The sequence below is a fragment of the Kogia breviceps genome, chromosome 9, assembly GCF_026419965.1.
Source record: "Kogia breviceps isolate mKogBre1 chromosome 9, mKogBre1 haplotype 1, whole genome shotgun sequence".
NCBI classification, from domain to species: domain Eukaryota; kingdom Metazoa; phylum Chordata; class Mammalia; order Artiodactyla; family Physeteridae; genus Kogia; species Kogia breviceps.
In genome coordinates this window covers 59,683,067-59,703,476 of record NC_081318.1, presented here as the reverse complement: position 1 = coordinate 59,703,476, position 20,410 = coordinate 59,683,067, and the positions used below count along the sequence as shown (strand labels likewise).

Below are 20,410 nucleotides of genomic sequence, written 5' to 3'. Positions count from 1 at the left end.
ATCAATAGATAGATATTATAAAAAGAAGCCATGTAGACATTTTGGAGTCAAAAAGCACAGTAACTGAAATGAAAATTTCACTAGGGAGCTCAGTAGCAGATTTGAAATAGGCAGAAGAAGGCAGAAGAAAACATGAAGAATGAATTGAAAGTATGCAGTCCAAAGAACAAAAAGAAAAAAGAAAATTTAAGAGACCTGAGGGACACCATCATGCATGCCAACATACACACAATGGGAGTTCTAGAAGGAGGAGACAGAGAAAGAGTAAAAAGAATGCTTGAAGAAATAATGGCTAAAATTTTCCCAAATTTGATGAAAAACAATCTATCCATTCAAGAAATTCCATGAAATCCAAGTAGGAAAAACGTAGAGATCCACACCTAAACACATCATAATCAAACTGTCAAAATCCAAAGCTGATGAAGGAATCTTAAAAGTATAAGAAAGAAGCAACTCACTATATCTGGAAACATAGAGACCAAAAGGCAGTGGGATGAGATACTCAAACTGCTGAGAAAAAAAAAAAAAATTGTCAATGAAAAATTCAACTTCTGACAAAATTATTCTTCAGAGATAAAGGAGAAATTAAGACTTTCCCAGATAAGCAAAAGCTGAAAGTTTGTCCTAGCAGACCTGCCCTACAACAAATGCTAAAGGGCGCCCTTCAGGCTGAAATGAAACACTAGAGGGAAATTTTATAATAATAAAAGGGTCAGTTTATTAAGAAGATATAATAAACTTAATATGTATGTACCTAGTAACAGAGCTTCAAAATGCAAAAATAAAAATGGAGAGAACTGAAGAACAAGTCGACAAATTCAAAACCATGAGTGGATATTTTAATATCTCCTTCTTGGTCACTGATAGAATACATAGAAAACAGTAAGATTATAGAAGATTGAAGCAATACTCTCAGCCAGTTTAATCTATTTGACATTTTTAGAACCACATACCCAACATACAAAGAATTCACATTTTTTCAGGTGTATATGGAACATTGACCAAGTTAGACCATATCCTAGGCCATAAAATAAATCTTAATAAATTTCAAAGGATTTGAAATACAGAGTATTTCTTACTCTGTATGTTTTCTTACCAAGCAGAATCAAACTAGAAATGAAAACAAAGATATCTGGAAAGTTTTCCAAATATTTGGAAATTAAACACACTTCTAAAAAAATAACTCATGAGTCAAATAATACCACAATGGAGATTAGAAAATATTTTGAACAGAATGATAACGAAAACATAACATATCAAAGTTTTTGGAACACAGTAAAGGCAGTACTTAGAGGGATTTTTATAACTTTAAAGGCCTAAGTTAGAAGAAAAGAAGTGTTTTACAACCATGATCTAAGCTTCTACTTTCGGAAATGAAAAAAAAAGAAGAGCAAATTCAATCCAAAATAGAAAGAAGAAAAAGTGGACAGACAGTAGAGAAAATCAGCAACTCCAAAAGCTGGTTCTTTGAACAATGAATAATACTGATAACTGGCAAGACTGTTTTTAAAAAGACAGATTACCAATATATCAAGAAGTAAAAAGGGGACATCACCATGATTCTATATTCATGAAAAGCTAATAAGAGGGATAGTATGAACAACTTTATGTTAATACATCTGAGAAATTAGATGAAATGGACACGTCTTGAAAAATACAACTTACCAAAATAGAACCAAAAAAGCAGAAAATCTAAATAGCCCTATTTATTCAATAAATAAATTTGTTACCAAAAACCTTCCCACAAATAAAACTCTGGGGCTAGATGGTGTCACTAGTGAATTCTACCAAACATTAAAATATTACACTCTTTCACAAAGAGAGGAGCTTGGAACACTTCTCAACTCATCATATGATCATAATCATGTTCCTAAAACCTGACAAAGACATTACAAGAACAGAAAATTACAGACCAGTATCCCTAAGGAATAATTACGGGAAAATCCTTTAAATGAAAAAAAAAAAAGACCATATCGATGGATGTAGAACAGAAGCATAGGAAAAAATTCAGTACCTGTTCATGATAAAGCTTCTTAACAATCTAACAATAAAATGGAACTTCCTTCATCTGACAAAAGTGAAACATTGAAACTTTTTGATACTAATATTAGGAAAGAGGTAAAGATGTCTGTTCTTATTTCTTCAGTACAACATTGAGCTGACACTCTGAGCTAGTGCTGTAGGGGAAAAAATTAAAAATAAAGATTGGAAGGAAAGAAGTAAAGTCTTCATTATTCTCATATAGCATGACTATGTACATAATCACCAATTGATTACAAAATCTAGAAGTAATAAGTATATTTAGCAAGGTTGCAAAATATGAGGTCAATATACAAAAATAAATTTTAACTGAAAACTAGCAAAAATCATTTGAAAACTAAAATTTGAAAACATTTATAATACAATGAAAAATTGAAGTATCTAGGAATCTACAAAAAGAGATAAACAACCTATAACTGAAAATATTAGTGAGGTAGATTAAAGAAGACTCAATAAATAGGAAGATACACTTTGTTCACATATTAGAAGATTCAAAATTGTTAAGATGTCCACTCTCTCAAGTTGATATATAGATTAATGAAATCCCAACAGAAATCCAAGCAGTATGGTTTTAAGAATTTGATTCTAAAATTCATGTGGAAACACAAAAGGCCTAGAAAAGCTAAAACAATCTTTCACAATGAATAACAAAGCTGGAGGACATATACTACCTGATTTCAAGACTCAGTAAAAGCTATAACAATCAAGACAATGTGGTATTATATAAGGACAAACTCAATGAATAGAGTAGTGGGTCCCTAGACAGACCATTAAGGTAAATGTTAAAAACCCCTGCTCTATGACTGTCTCTCCTACTCTCAGCTCTGGCCTGGCCACCACTAAAATTCCTAGAGATGCTTATGCCTCTCTCACTAGCTCCTTGCTAATGGCTTTGGGAAAGGGCGTGTACTCTGGGTGTTCTTGGGCACCCTAACTCTTGGATGTGTCTTCTAGCCTTATATATAATATATCCATTCTAATCTCTCCACTTTCCTCAACCTCTTTATTCCTATCTGTACTATCAACCAGGGCAGTTCAAACACTTTCATTAAGTGTAGGCTACAGCTTTTTCAGAGTTCTAAGAGCCACTGTAACAGCCATCTTATGCCTTGGGATCCTTGCCAGAGTATAAAATCACATATTCCAAAAGAGTGTCTCAAAGTCAATAGATTCGTACCTATCTGGTCTTACATTCTGGCCCCCTTAATCAAACTCCTCAAAATCCAACCCGAGTGCTACTCCCCTGGCCCCTAATGGCAATGCTAATTCTTGTAACTCTTTTGGTGTCTAGTCTCTTTACTCTCTAATCAGGTCACATGTCCCCAGCCAAGTTATGCTGGGAGAGCCATCAGAGAATGATGTCAATCTGACCCTAAGAAGGAGAGAGGGAAAGAAGGGAGGAAGGGAAGGGAAAGGAAAGGAAAGGAAAGATTAGTCTTAGACTGAAGTACAGTTCTGAGAAAGTTTTAGCAATGATGGCAGGGAGTCCTCGAGAACTCCTTGAGTTCTCCTCAGAGAACTCTTATATCTCCCAGGAACAGGCCTGCTTTACTATCTCTGGTATGCTCAGTCTTGGCTGAGAAGCATGACATTGGTCAAACATGCTGGTGGATTTTAGAGCAAAGCAGCTGGACCTGTCAGTCAATTATGTTCTTTGCAACAAGAGATCTTAGAGGCAAATTGTCATGGCTGCCACATTCCATCTGGGACATCAGCTGGGAGAACTTGAATGGCTGTGGACTGGCTGGATATCTTTCTCTATATCCACATGGCCTCTCTGTGATGAGCTTAGGCCTTTGTACAGCCTAGAGGTCTTAGGGTAGTTGCCCTTCGTACACAATGGCTTGGGGAATTAAGTGAGTGTGCCAAGAGACCCAGAAGGAAGCTATGTCTTCATATAACCTTGTCCTGAACCCCACATAGCATCACTTCCCCCATAGTCTATCATTACACAAGGTCATCCCAGATTCATGATGGGAAAACACCACACAAGAAGTGGGAGACTATCTTGGAGACTAGCTACCATGGTGGGATATACCCATATACAAGCTCTTATAATTCTTCATGTGCCTACTACACGCGACTGGCCTTAGCACTTTTCATAGTCCTCACTCACTGAATCATTCAGACTTTGGTCTATAACAGCTCATGGCTTATTGATTTGTTCTAAGGTTCTTTAGCATATGTTTGAGAAAATTTTTTCCCCAGTACTTTTCATTGGATTGCTTTTTAAAAAAATTTTATTGGAGTATAGTTGATTTACAATGTTGTACTAGTTTCTGCTGTACAGCAAAGTGATTCAGTTATACATATACATATATTCATTCTTTTTAAGATTCTTTTCTCATATACATTATCACAGAATATTGAGTAGAGTTCCCTGTGCTGTACAGTAGGTCCTTATTGGTTATCTATCTTACATGTGGTAGTGTGTGTATGTTCATCCCACGCTCCTGATTTATACCTTCCCTACCACGTTTCCCCTTTAATAACCATAAGTCTGTTTCTGTTTTGTAAATAAATTCATTTGTATCATTTTAAAAAAAAATTAGATTCCACATATGAGAGATACAATATATTTGTCTTTCTCTGACTTACTTCACTTAATATGATAATCTCTAGGTCCATCCATGTTGCTGCAAATGGCATTATTTCATTCTTTTTGTGGCTGAGTAATATTCCATTGTATATATGTACCATATCTCCTTTATCCATTCCTCTGTCAATGGACATTTAGGTTGCTTCCATGTCTTGGCTATTGTAAATAGTGTAAATGAACATTGAGGTGCATGTACCTTTTTGGATTATGGTTTTCTCTGGAGATATGCCCAGGAGGGGACTGCAGGATCATATGGTAGCTCTGTTTTTTTTTTTTTTAATTGGAGTATAGTTGACGTACAATGTTATGTTTCAGGTGTACAGCAAAGTGAATCACTTATACATATATCCACTCTTTTTTAGATTCTATTTCCATATAGGTCATTATAGAGTATTGAGTGGAGTTCCCTGTGCTATACAGTAGGTCCTCATTAGTTATCTGTTTTATACAGTTGTGTGTATATGTCAATCTCAATCTATCTCTCCTGGCATCTTACCCCCGGTAACCATAAGTTTGTTTTCTACATCTGTGACTCTATTTCTGTTTTGTAAATAGGTTCATGTATACCCTTTTTTTAGATTCCACTATAAAAGCGATATTTGTCTCTTTCTCTGACTTCACTCAGTATGACAATCTATAGGTCCATCCATGTTACTGCAAATGGCAATTATTTCATTCTTTTTAATGGCTGAGTAATATTCCACTGTATATTTGTACCACATCTTCTTTATCTATTTCTCTCTCTATTTCTCTAAATGTCCGTCGATGGACATGCAGGTTGCTTCCATATCCTGGCTATTGTAAATAGTGCTGCAACGAACATCGGGGTGCATGTATCTTTTCGAACCATGTTTTTCTCTGGATATATGCCCAGGTATGGGATTGCTTGATCATATGGTAGCTCTATTTTTAGTTTTTTAAAGAACCTCCATACTGTACTGCATAACGGTTGGACCAGTTTACATTCCCACCAACAGTGTAGGAGGGTTCCCTTTTCTCAACACCCTTTCCAGCATTTATTGTTTTTAGACTTTTTGATGATGGCCATTCTGACTACTGTGAGATGATACTTCATTGTAGTTTTGATTTGCATTTCTCTAATAATTAATGTTGAGCATTTTGCATGTGCTTTTCTTAAGATTAGCCATTTGGTTTTTTGTTTGCTTTTTTTTTTTTTTTTTTTTTTGGCTGCGTTGGGTCTTAGTTGCAGCACGCGGTATCTTCATTGCGGCATGTGGGATCTTTCATTCAGGCAGGCAGGCAGGCAGGCTCTTCATTGTGGTGTCTGGGCTTCTCTCTAGTTGTGGCATGGGGGTTCCAGAGCACACAGGCTCGGTAGTTGCAGCGTGCAGGCTTAGTTGCCCCACAGCACATGGGATCTTAGTTACCCAAGCAGGGATCAAACCCACATCCCCTGCGTTGGAAGGCGGATTCTTTACCACTGGACCACCAGGAAAGTCCCTCATGTGTTTTTAGACCATCTGTATGTCTTCTTTGGAGAAATGTCTGTTTAGATCTTCTGCCCATTTTTTGATTGCGTTGTTCTTTTGACATAGAGCTGCATGAGCTGTTTGTAAATTCTGGAGACTAATTCCTTGTCAGTCACGTCATTTGCAAATATTTTCTCCGAGTCTGTAGACTGTCTTTTCATTTGGTTTATGGTTTCCTTTGCTGTGCAGAAGCTTTTAAGTTTAATTACATCCCATTTATTTTTTTTTCCATTACTTTAGGAGGTGCATCCAAAAAGATGTTGCTGCAATTTATGTCAAAGAGTGTTCTGCCTATGTTTTCCTATAAGAGTTTTACAGTGTCTGGCCTCACATTTAGGTCTGATTCACTTTGACTTTACTTTTGTGTATGCTGTTAGAGAATGTTCTAATTTCATTATTTTACATGTAGCTGTCCGGTTTTCCCAGCACTGCTTATTGAAGAGACTGTCTTTTCTCCATTGTATATTCTTGCCTCCTTTGTCATATATTAATTGGCCATAGGTGCATGAGTTTATTTCTTGGCTTTTATACTGTTCCACTGATCTATATTTCTGTTTTTGCGCCAGTACCATACTGTTTTGATGACTGTAGCTTTGTAGTGTGAAGTCAGGGAGCCTGATTCCTCCAGCTCCATTTTTCTTTCTCAAGATTATTTTGGCTATTAGGGGGTCCTTTGTGTCTCCATACAGATTAAAAAAAAATTTTGTTCTATTTCTGTGAAAAATGCCATTGGTAATATGATAGGGATTGCACTGAATCTGTAGATTGCCTTGGGCAGCATAGTCATTTTGACAATACTGATTCTTCCAATCCAAGAACATGGTATATCTCTCCATCTGTTTGTATCATCTTTAATTTCTTTAATTAGTGTCTTGTAGTTTTCAGAGTACAGGTCTTTTGTCTCATTGGGTTGCTTTTAAACCTATTTTAGATACTCATATTTTAGCTTTAAAAATTTAATGTTTTTAAACAGTTTCAATATTAACACAGTATAGCACTCAGAGAAAAGCATATCATTATTTCAAAATTAAAAGAAATGTCACAGTTCAAGGAATCCCTACCAACAAAGCACCATGGAAATTCTCTTCCTAAAAAGCCAAAGACTGTCTTCAAATGTTTTTCATGACTCAGCCACTATTTATTTTCATTCTCTCTAGGCAAGAAATGACCTTTTGAAAAAAACAAAATCCTATAAAGTTGTTTAGACATATTTCCTAGTCCAACAGTAATAAACATAATTTTCTGGTATAAATTAAAAAATAATGAAATGTGTGGAACAGTTGGTATTTGTTCATCTTAACCTGTTCTTCCTACTCTCAACACTTGAAATAGTCTTTGGGTAAGAGTGGCTCTGGCAAAGGAGACAAGAAAACGCTTTCCAGAAATAGCACACGTTCCTTCATAAAAATAAAACCAGAGTCTTGGTTTAAGTCCAGCCAGGTTGGCTGCCTATAAATTCATTATCAATCATCTTTAACATGGCCCTAATGTATCTCCTCTACCCCCTGGCCACAGAAGAATTTTAATCAGGCAGTTCCCAAGCAAAGGATTTATCCACACTCGAGCAGACCTGGTTTGGAACATTTTATTGGCAATACTGGTGTCGTATTTAGGAACCACAGACTTTTTGTCAGACTGGGTTAGCTTGAATGACAAATATCAATGATCAACTATATTTGAAATACTGTTAAAGTACCTAGAAATAATAGGCATTAAAATTCATTCCATTCACTGCAACAAACCTCTAAAGATTTCATGTCCTCAGTGGAACCGGCATACTGTAATTGTTATTTGGAACTTAATGTAACCTCAACAGCAACAGAGAGACAATGCAGTCCTCTCATTATGCACATGCTCTAGGATCGTTTATTTTAATGCTTTCAAATAAATATGTTCCATGCAGCACACCACAATAAATAAGGAGCAGCAATGTTCTTCTAGTAAATCCATTCATAATGTGAGTCACCGTGTAAAACGCCACATCTCAAGTCTTTGGCCCTGTACCATAGCATGACACCACATCTGCACCTAATCATATCTGGCTTCATATGGATTTAATAGGACTATGCCAGAAGTGCGTGTAAGCACAAATTTAACCAGAGGTTTCCAGCTATTAAATACAGCTACTAAGTAGTTAAAAGGCAACAACTCAACCCAAAAAGGCTCCCACCTCCCCACCCCCATTTCTGAGACAGATATATAAAGATAGAAATGCTCTGGTGAATTTCAGGTCAGTGGACAGTATACATCTGGAATACTTGGAGCAAAGCTGGTACAACATAGCACCCAAACGGTCACGGCAATACTGATACTGAATAGACACTGAATACAAGCGGACTTGATGACTGCAGATGCTGAGCTCTAGAAGGTCAAGGTGGGGACGGCTCATTTCCACTAGGCGGATAACTCAACGGTGCCTTCCTCCTCGCTATCAGCTCTGTTCGCACGAATCTCCACGAGGGTCCTGGCAAATCGGGTCCACTCATCATTGTGGGGAACTGCAAGCTGCAAAACAAATTAACAGAAATGGTGAACAAGGTATCTTTCATGCTGAAAGCCTTCAAGCCTGCATGACTGTTCTTCTTGAAACAGAAGATTCCCTTGGAATGTAAAGGAAATCAGATAGGCTTCCTTGAATCAGATCTCTGAAGCGTTGCTCTTAAACTGATAATTTATGAGAATAATGTCACTCTCAAAAGCAATATCGCACGTGGGATTTATAAAACATTAAAAACTTATATAAAAAAAAACTTATGTAAACTACACAGTTCATACAGTATCCAAGTTAAAGCACTTGCAGTAAGAAGACCAGAATTACAGTGAACATGACAAATAAAAACTGCATTACTAGGAATTTGAAATAATGGTGGTATTGTCTTCTTAAGTCAATGCTATTGATCCTTTTCTTAAAAGTGTTGCTAACGTGCCAATATATATATGACAAGAGTATAACTTACATATTCAAAGAAATCTTACTACTATAATATGACATTTTGGCTTTTCCAGCAAGATCATATATGATGATGCCAATGAATAATAGTAACTAAGATTTACCAAGAGTTCTGTTCTAAGTACTTTACATGTATTCTACTTATTCATCACAGCAATGCTATGTAGGATAATATTAGCATTTACATTTTACAAAAGGAGAAATTGAGGCACAGAAAGATTAACTCATCTTGCCAAGGTTGCATAGCCAGCAAATATCAGTGCCAATGTCATCTGGTTCCAGTCATTACATGCTTAGCCAGTATGCTATACTGAATCACCAAAAAGAGGGATTATAAAATTTCCCTAAAATATCTTCTCCTGTGCACAATTCAGTAAGGAGAAAATTAACCCCACCTGACACAAACTGCATGTATGGATTTTTGTTAGGTGATTTAAAGGAAAATGATTTCTCTACATGGCATCTAAAAATGAATTGTTTAAAGGTATCATGCAAGTGTTTGGGATAAAAAAGAATTATTTGAAGATGAGAAGCAGGATCAAGTACAAGTCTGAATGGTTTTCATGTAATAAAATTTGTTTCGACTGTAGAGCCCTTTTCTTGGAAGATTACCCTGTAAGATGATGTAATCCATCTACAGATACTAGTGCTATACATGCTATCCATATATTCCATAAACATTAATAACACACAATCATCCCAGTCAATATACATTTTCCAAAATAAAAAAGCAAATAAATCTAAACTTTGAGATCACTTTTATAGCTGAAAAATTTCTTACTATATCAAGCCAGACATTTAGGACTTTTAAAAATTTAATTTATTTTTGGCTTCATTGGGTCTTTGCTGCTGTGTGTGGGCTTTCTCTGGTTGTGGTGCGCGGGCTTCTCATTGTGGTGGCTTCTCCTGTTGCAGAGCACAGGCCCCAGGCACGCGGGCCTCAGCAGTGGCGCAGACTCAGTCGTTATGGCTCGCAGGCTCTAGAGCGCAGGCTTGGTAGTTGAGGTGCACGGGCTTAGCTGCTCCGCGGCATGTGGGATCCTCCTGGAACAGGGCTCGAACCGATGTCTCCTGCATTGACAGGTGGATTCCCAACCACTGTGCCACCAGGTAAGCCCCTAGAACTTTAAATTTTATTACAGTTGATGATATTCTCAGATATGATCTATCCAAGACAACTTATTGGAGGGTGGCATCATCATCCTACAAAGTACCGTCCTTCAATTTGTGTTCTGTCCTGAGGTTAAATGTTTCAAGGATTTAATTCTGGAAATGATATACAAGTGGGAGAGGTAAGCTTTTTTTTTCTTTTAACAACTTTTTTTTGGTACTTCTTTGTTATTTCTTATTTGGAGAAACGGAGTACTAACAAGAACTCTCATTTACTCATATGAGTGAGTTCTGAATGGTTAAATACTTCCCTAGTTATTGAAATGATTCCAAGTTCTTTTTTAGACAGTGACACAAATTCACAACAGTCTTGAATTGCACTGTTACCCCTTTGCTCAGTTCATTTTCTCTACTTTGAGTTATTTTCCTATGTTCCACTATTCTTCATTTTTCTCTTCAATTTTACAAAACACTGCACTGGGGAAATGAAGTCCTCAAAATAAATTATACAAAGAGCTAGCAAAAAGTATGAGCAGGAAAAGGTTGGCAACATATTTATATGAAAGATTAGGTCCACTCTTTCTTGTCTTTTCTCCAGCTCCTGACCAAGCCCTCCCATAAAGAACCACAAAAACAAAACAAAAGCCCAAGAAGATACAAAAGTGAATCATGATAACATTTATAACTTTTTCTCATATAAGGTGAGAATCAAGTTAAATCTAAAATGCCTCGTAACTTCATGTAACATTAAATATTGGAAAAAGGCAGGTCTCACTAGTAAAAGTAATGTACTCGGGCTTCCCTGGTGGCGCAGTGGTTGAGAGTTCGCCTGCCAATGCAGGGGACACGGGTTTGTGCCCCGGTCCGGGAAGATCCCACATGCCACAGAGTGGCTGGGCCCGTGAGCCATGGCCCCTGAGCCTGTGCTCCGCAACGGGAGAGGCCACAACAGTGAGAGGCCCACGTACCACCAAAAAAAAAAAAAAAAAAGTAATATACTCTAGGAGTTTGGCTTCTAAACATAACACTGTACTTATTATTGGTTAAAATGGCACAAATTTAAGTTACTATATGTAAAGATTATGAAATATTAAGGGTTGACTATGTGTCCAGATACAGTCTGGGACAGAACTGAGTATCACTGATGACAAATAAAGTTGCGCATCTAACTTTTCAGAGACAAATTTTTTGGAAGTCTCGTTCCTTTATTTGTTAAAGAAATCAAAGTAGTAATTTTAATATTTTCCATTAATAAAACATTAAATTTAAAGGATTTTGTAAGTAAAATCTTTGAGGATTTTTTTTTTTTTTTTTGTGGTACGCGGGCCTCTCACTGTTGTGGCCTCTCCCGTTGTGGAGCACAGGCTCCGGACGCGCAGGCTCAGTGGCCACGGCTCACGGGCCCAGCCGCTCTGCTGCATGTGGGATCTTCCCAGACCGGGGCACAAACCGGTGTCCCCTGCATCAGCAGGCGGACTCTCAACCACTGCGCCACCAGGGAAGCCCGATTTTTTTAAAAAATTGAAGTATAATTGAGTTAAAAATTGTTTCAGGTGTGCAGCAAAGTGATTCTATTATATATACTTCAGATTATTTTCTTTTATATTACTACAAAGTATTGAATATAGTTCCCTGTGCTATTCAGTAAATCTTTGTTGCTTATTTATTTTACATATAGTAGTTTCTGTTAATCCCATACTCCTAATGTATCTCTTCCCACCCCCATCTTCCCTTTTGGTAACTGTACGTTTGTTTTCTATGCCAGTCTGTTTCTGTTTTGTATCTACATCCATTTGTATTTTTTTAGATTCCACATATAAGTGATATTATATGATATTTATCTTTCTCTGGCTTACTCCACTTAGTATAATAATGTCTAGGTCTGTCCAAATTGCTGCAAATGGCATTATTGCATTATTTTTTATGGCTGAGTAATATTGCACTGTGTATCTATACCACATTTTCTTTATCTGCTCATCTGTCAGTGGACATTTAGGTTGCTTCCATGTCTTGGCTATTGTAAATAGTGCTGCAATGAATATTGGGGTACATGTATCTTTTCCAATTAGAGTTTTCATCTTTTCCAGATATGTACCCAGGATTGCTGGGTATATGGATTGCTGTGTAGGATTGCTGGGTATATGGATTGCTGTGTGGGATTGCTTGATCATATGGTAGCTCTATTTTTAGTTTTTTTCAGGAACCTCCATACTGTTTCCCATAGTTGCTGCACCAATTTACATTCCCACTAACAGTGTAGGAAGGTTCCCTTTTCTCTGCACCCTCTCCTAGCATTTAGTATTTTTTGACTTTTTGATGATGGCCATTCAGACCAGTGTGAGATAATACCAAGTTGTGGTTTTGATTTGCATTTTTCTAATAGTTATGGATTTTGAACATCTTTTCATGTGCCTGTTGGCCATCTCTATGTCTTTGGAGAAATGTCTATTTAGGTCTTCTGCCCATTTCTTTGATTGGGTTGTTCGGTTTTTTTGATACTGAGTTGTATGAGCCATTTGTATGTTTTGGATTAACCCCCTGTCAGTCACAGCATTTGTAAATATTTTCTCCCATTCCATAGGCTGTTTTCATTTTGTTGATGGTTTCCTTTGTTGTTATAGAAGTTTACGTCTGATTAGGTCCCATTTGTTTATTTTTGCTTTTATTTCTTTTGCCTTGGGGGACTGATCTAAGAAAATATTGCTATGATTTATGTCAGAGAATGTTTTGCCTATGCTCTCTTCTAGGAGTTTTATGGTGTCATGTCTTATATTTAGTTCTTTAAACCATTTTGAGTTTATTTTTGTATACGGTATGAGGAATATTGTAATTTCATTGATTTACATGTTGTCCAGCTTTCCCAGCCCCACTTGTTGAAGAGACTGTCTTTTCTCCATTGTATATTCTTGGCTCCTTTGTCACAGATTAATTGACCATAGGTGTGTGTTTATTTCTAGGCTCTCTATTCTGTTCCATTGATCTATGCCTGTTTTTGTGCCAATACCATGCTATTTTGATTACTATTGCTTTGTAGTACAGTCTGGAAGAATTATGTCTCCTGCTTTGTTCTTTTTCCTCCGGATTGCTTTGGCAATTCTGGGTTTTTTATGGTTCCATGTAAATTTTAGGATTTGTTCTAGTTCTGTGAAAAATGTCATGGGTATTTTGATAGGGATTGCATTAAAGCTGTAGATTGCTTTGGATAGTGTGGCCATTTAACAATATTAATTCTAATCCAAGAGCATGGATATCTTCCCATTTCTTTGAATCATCTTCAGTTTCCTTTATCAGTGTTTTATAGGTTTCAGCATATATGTGTTTCACCTCCTTGGTTAAGTTTATCCCGAGGTATTTTATATATATATTTATATTATATAAATATATATTTATATACTTTTTTTTTTTTGGCTGTACCCCACAGCTTGTGGGATCTTAGTTCCCTGAACAGGGACTGAACCCAGGCCCTCAGCAGTGAAAGCACAGAGTCCTAGCCACTGAACCACCCAGGAATTCCTGGTAGGTATTTTATATTTTTGATGCTATTTTTAATGGGATTTTTACTTTCTCCTTCTGGTATTTCATTGTTAGTGTAAAGAAATGCAACAGACTTCTGTATATTAATCTAAGAATGAATTTTATCAAATTTAAAAGTTTCTGATAAAAATATACCCTACTGTGGAACTACTGCAATACATTTGACCTTTTCCATGATGATGGAAATAAAGTACTATATTTGTCCTTAAAAATACAGATTCACCCTCAAAATGTTTCACAGTATTCTAACATATCTTGTCTTTTTGATCTGTGAAAGTTTCATTTAGGTTGGGAAAATATTCGAAGTTTTTTTTTTTTAATTGCTCTGCCAAGCATTTTCCTCTCTAGAATATACCATAAACTTCACAGAAAAGTTAGCTTGCTTTGGTTCACACATACAAAATTATTGATTAGAACAGGATGAGAACACAATTGCTTCTAGAAACTTAAACTTATCTACCTCATCCTATCACTTTTTCATCTAGCTGACTATAAAAACAATCCAAGATCATCATAATGTTAGAAGGTGAGGTGCACACTGCCCCATTTTTAGAGTTAAATATCACCATCAGGAAGCACTTTAAGTATAATCTTAGCTTGAATGTGTGAATGTGTATTCACAGGCTGTTTCCACACCCAAAGTAATAATTTTTGGCATCTGAATTACTTGTAGGTAAAACCAAACAGGTGTCCTAACGAACAAAACCACCATTCTTCATTTTATATCTTTGGCTGTAAACAGCATCTGTTTGGACAGTACTGTGTCCTTCTTACCCTTGGCAGTTCCTGACTCTTCTCACCTGGTTCTCTCTGGTTAGAAATGTCTAGAAAAGAAGTTCATGAGCATAAGTGCATCTGAAACTTTCTCTAGGAGACTTTTAATCCAATTTTACCTTAATCATTGAGTAGGATAAAAAACTCTGCTCATGTTTCTTTGACTAAGAAAAAGACTACTGTCATGCCCTTCTAACTAGCATATATATATCTATTCAATACTGATTTATTCATCATGGACTGAGTACCAACTATATGGCAGGCACCATGGTAGGACTAAAGATACAGTGATGAATCATTTTGGCATATAATGACTATAAATATTAATTATCGTGTTTTCTTAGGTCAAACTGTGTGAATACTGGTGTAGGTTTTTTTTTTTTAAACTTTACTGGTATTCAGAAAGTGAGTAACCTAAAATTTACCTTCTTAGTGATAACTGCAACATTTCCTGGTATGTGTTGTGTGTCAAGCAAGTAACAGGGAAGCAAATGGCATGTTAATGACATGGCTTCAGCATCTCTTCAGGTTTCTATCAAGGCATTAAGGCTAAATCTAGACCATCACTATGGATTTTTCCCCCTGAAAGTAAGTTTAAAATAATTTTCAAACCATTTACATTTCTGATAGGAAGAATGTCTAATGGTGATGAATAATTTCAATTAATTAAAAAACATTTGAGAAGCGCTGTGAAGGAAATAGCCCATAATTATAGCAAGGGACTACCATAAAAAAGGGCCCGAAAAAATTGACGAGTATTGTCCTGGATCAAAGTGGATCTGGAAACATTTGGGGCCTTCAGATTCATCCACCAATGTCCACATCCTAGGTCAGAGATGACTCAGATTCTTCTACTGCTTCATCCAGGGTTCACCACTCGCCAGTTTACCTCCCCCCTTCACAACTGGATGACTGTTTTCTAACTTTTTGCTAAATGTATAAAGGATTTTTGTGCCAAAAGCACTCAGGGAGCTGATTCCTGAGATGACAAAATCTTGGCTCTAAGAGTAAGTGCCCCTTATAGATATGACCATACATTTACAGCCAAGGGAACTAAGGCCAAAGGTAGTTTCTGAAGCAGTAATTTGGCCCTAAGGAGGAGGTAAAATGAACCTTAGATTTGGACAGGAATCTTAAGTCCTGCTTTCATCTTGGTTACTGGCCATGGTCAGGCACTTAACCTCTCATCGCCTCAATTGTAAAATGGGGATGATGGTGTCTGACCCATTTATCAAAAGAGATGTGGAGAGGATGAGAAAGGTAATCTAAGTGAAGAAAGTACTATGAGTTCAACACAGAATAGTCATGCATTCTTGTTCTTTGAACAGTTACTCAGCTTGAACACGTTCCTAAAAATCACATATGTGAGTGGCATACATTCTATATCATTTTTGTGGTTTTGCTTTCCTTAAGAATTCTAATTTTGCTATGGGAGGACATTAAGGAGCAGACCTCTCTTTGACAGGCAGGAAACAGGAGGACAGGGAGCTGAATGATTTGCTCGAGACCATGTAACTTACCACATGTCAGTGTGGGCAATCAGGAGCCTCACCCCTTTAGGAAATGACAGCATACCATAGCAGAATGGCAGGCAGGTAATGTGTTTTGAGTCACCTGCTAAAAGATTCTAAATATTTTTAATCTTCTAAGATTCCTGGAAGATGTAAAGGTCAGAGATAAAAAGCAAAAGTGCAAAAGTTGTGGAAAAATTCATGAAAATTGATCATTTTCATCCTCCCTCTTCATCCCCCTAGTTCTAAGGCTGTGTCATGGGTCTGCCCCCCTCCCCCTGCCTGAATAGGAACAGAGGATGCCCCTAGATCCTGCCCTACCCCATCCCCAAATAACTAACTAGGCTAACCACTGGATGTCCTGCCTGGGCTTCTTGTGTACCTAAAGGGAGGCACAGATTGAACGATAACTAGATTTTGAGAATAGAGCCAGGGTTGACTTTTTACCACCTCAAACAGCACCCAGGTGGTATGGTTTCTTTCACAGCTCTGCCAGTAATTTCCTGGGTGTCCTTAGGAAATATATGTTTTAACATGTCAGATCTTCACTTCATTTGTGAGAAAAAGGAATTTTTCCACTAACTTCTAGGACCATTGTGAATATTAAACAAGATCTCCCCCCAAATATAAAAAGCTTAAGCTCAGTGTTTGGCACATTATAAACCCCTGATAAATGATGTTGTTCACCCTATATTTTTCCTTCTTAATGTTAATTCCCTCTCCAATTTTTTCACTCCCTTCCCTCTTTTCTTCCATTTTCTTCCTTTCACCTACATAGAGCACTGCATTTTTTAGAAGTACACCTTAGATTTGATCATATTTGCTTTCTTAAAAACCCATACAAATCATTTCCTAGATAGCTATTATTAAATGTATGACTGAGTTTCACGAACTGGGTATGGGGAAAGGGTTCTTTCAGATCACAAGAAAAATCCTGTCAGAGGACGTTTTGTTAATTTAAAAATCAAATTTCAAGTATAGTTATTCCTTGTAAATATATACATACACATGCATCTTTTTCATTTTTCAAATATGACCAATACAGCTTTGTCAAGCTATTTCTTAAAATTTTTTTTTTTATAAATTTATTTACTTACTTATTTTTGGCTGCATTGGGTCTTCATTGCTGTGCATGGGCTTTCTCTAGTTGCAGTGAGCGGGGGCTATTCTTTGTTGTGGTGCCCAGGGTGGCTTCTCTTGTTGTGGAGCATGAGCTGTAGGTGCACGGGCTTCAGTAATTGTGGCTCGTGGCCTCTAGAGCTCGGGCTCAGTAGCTCTGCAGCATGTGGGATCTTCCCGGACCAGGGCTCGGACCTGTGTCCCCTGCATGGGCAGGCGGATTCTTAACCACTGCGCCACCAGGGAAGCCCAAGCTATTTCCTTTTTATGGCACTTTCTATGGTGGGAGTCTACATTTTTAGTTCAAGTTGTAAGGCCTTGTAACCACTGAACATGCTGTTATAAAAATCAAATGACTTTTTATAACCAGGGTTAAGCACACAAATATCATTCATGTGTCCCTTTTTATAAGCACATGGCTAACCATTCTAAACAGTCCTCAGTCAAGCCTCCCTCATTTGTTAGTAATTTTAAAGGGTTTATAGTACCTAGCAGCTGATTTTAAATAGCTGCATTATCTGCAGTAACTCCTACCAGCCCAATGCTGTATTTTTTATGTTAAAAGAAGTATCTGTCTCAGGCATTGCCTAGTATAAAAGCAGGTTACTTTTCAAAAAGATCTTGGATAATTAAGACAGAAAGGCATTCTGTAATTTCAGTGTGCCATGTTTAACGTATCTGAGAAACCAAACAAAATGAGTAGGACTCCAGGTTTCAGGATGAATATTCCAGGATGTGTGGTTCAGCAGCATCTTTGTAATCTTTCAATTAAATGGAGTCATTAAAAAAAAGTGAGACAATTATGTTAACCATGGATTCCAAAGAGATACACAATTCAGCTCCTGTATTAACCTAAAAACGAAAGTTTTCTTGAAAACGATATCTTACGAATTACCTTTTCACTTTAATGCACACTGATTTTTTTGTTCTTGTTGCTAATGCATTTAAAGAAACCGTGGACGTGAACATGGGCTTCCACAGATCAACGGCTAAACCCCTCTAAGCTCTAAAAGCTTTTTAAAAATTACAACAGTTAATGGCACCCCAATTCAGGAGATTGTGAACTTACTGGTGTACAAACACACATTTGTGTTCAGAGGAAGCCTGTATTTTTTAGGACACTTCCCTTTGCCACACACACAGAGGGAAGCAAAGCTGGAGGTCGTAAGCAATGAAACAGCCGCCAGAACAGAACGAGACCAGGCTCCACTGTATTTAACTCTTGGGAGGGTCTAGCATCACTGGTAACAATGGATGAAACCACGAACCAAAATTCCAAGCCAGAATGCAGTATACAGAGCGCATAAGTATACTACAGTGCTTTACCACGAAAAGATATACTGTGTGGTAACTTAGTAGTAGGTCAAAATTTCTGAGATTTAGCATCATGCTAACCTATGGTACTCTGATATCTGATTATTTTTTGGTTAAGAAAGAATTTCTTTTATCTGAAAATCCCACCTAAGGAACCCTCTATCCACCCATGAAGCTTGAGATCTTTCTGCTAAAGTTCTCTTCCTAGTATCTTTAAATGAGTGGTTGACTTTTATAGCATGTTTGTTAGAACAATACTTTAAAAAAAATCCATTACCACCCAATTAAGGAAAAAAAGTTAGGACATGAAAGTCAAAAGTAAACAGTAACAAATATGAGTCTATATCAATTTCAATAAGCCAGCAAACATTGAAGGAAATAATTTTAAACATTATTCTTAAAAAGTGAACATTTAGAACTATTCTTCATGTTAAAATTTAGCATCATGGGAAACATGACAAAATTCTGAAGTTTTTACCTGAGGTGGGGAAAACCCACACAGCTGAAAAGAGTTAATTCACTATGGCTTAAAGATGACCTTGCTCACATCTGTATTAAAATCTTGTCACTCTCTTTTCTTTAGAAATGTCTTAAGCATTATTTTTCTATTATTTAGAACAACCTATTTCTCTGTCCAAAAGATGGAAAAAATTGCTAAAAACACTGGCTGATGGACAACAATGGAAAATAAACTTTTAAACTTCACTACCATTCTTTGTCCATAACACAAAAGATCAAGAAACTGACAGGGAAATGAAAAAGCATATGCTACTCAAACTGATCTCTCATACCAGCTGACTAAACATATATCCTTTCTCTTTCTGATATTAACTATAGGTTTTCTAGTAAATTTCTAGCAACCACTGCATCTAAGCAGTTTTGACAAAAAGAAGGCTTATTGCTAAACATCTTAAGAACATTTACCAAGGTAATAAAAGAAATGTCATTCCCTCCTACTGAATGTTTGGGCATAAAAGAGGTATTTTTATAATGTAGTTCATGATTTACCATATCTATACTGTCCAAAAAAAGCACAATGAAAAAGAAGCATTTTTCCAGTGGTTTGACGACTATTTGAATAAACTGTTCCTCTTTTGTTACGTCTAGTGACCAACTGCTCACTTTTAAAAGCATAGGAGGGGAGACTGACTGGGATAGAGACTGGAGAGGAAGGACAAGCACTCTTTTCTAAATATATTTTCTATGTATTTTTTTTACCATGCAAATATAGTTAAATGATTATTTTTCCTGTCCATTATTAATCTGTAGCCAATGTGGAGGCTGCCCTCTGAACACTTCACACCATTAAGCTTTTCCTTAACCTTCAACATTCACATGTGAAACATTCATTCACCGAATTATTTACTGAGTGCCTGTTATGTGCCAGGCATTCTGCTAGGCCAGGTTATCCTGTTCAAATAGACAAGTGGCAAGTACCTATGTTTCTGTGGATGTGGAACTCTAAAGATCAGAAAAACTCTACTGAGGAGTGTGATTAGCCAAAGGAGGGCTGCCAAACTGATTTTTTTCCCCTAAGTCAAAGGGTGCCTAGTATTTACGATACTAGAAGATGTTCACTTTTTTCCTAAGGGTCCTTAATGCCAAGACAAATAAAAATAGAAGATCCTGTCTAAATGTTGAGAAAGTATTGGCGGGCCATGAGGACAAAGATCTTAGGGAATGGACCACTGATCAGTTTTATCTGCCAGCCTAAAAAGTAAGAGTGCAAACTTTCTTCTACAATGTTAAGCTTTGATATTCCCTAAATGATTGATAAATAATTCATGTTTTAAAATGGAAAAGATGTTCTGATAGCTGACATTCTCAAAAATTCATGCAGACCTTCCTTGAAAGTAGAATATAATGATTCATTCACTTCCTCCCTTTGCAAGTCCAGCCTATATGGCATATAAATATTTATACATCAACATGTATAGGCAGATATTTGATTTCATATTCTATTTTAGAT

General features: G+C 36.8%; 1 protein-coding gene across 7 annotated transcripts in view; it reads right to left on the bottom strand.

The window, feature by feature from the left end:
- Window positions 1-7,700: 7,700 nt before the first annotated feature.
- DYNC1I1 (dynein cytoplasmic 1 intermediate chain 1) overlaps window positions 7,701-20,410 on the bottom strand; it is a 340,222-nt gene continuing 327,512 nt past the window's right edge. For all 7 annotated transcript variants that reach the window (XM_059074839.2, XM_059074842.2, XM_067042542.1 and 4 more), the window contains one exon: window positions 7,701-8,634. In XM_059074839.2, coding sequence (XP_058930822.1) covers window positions 8,524-8,634 — 111 coding nt within the window. In that variant the 3' untranslated portion in view covers window positions 7,701-8,523. The remainder of the gene's footprint in view (window positions 8,635-20,410) is intronic.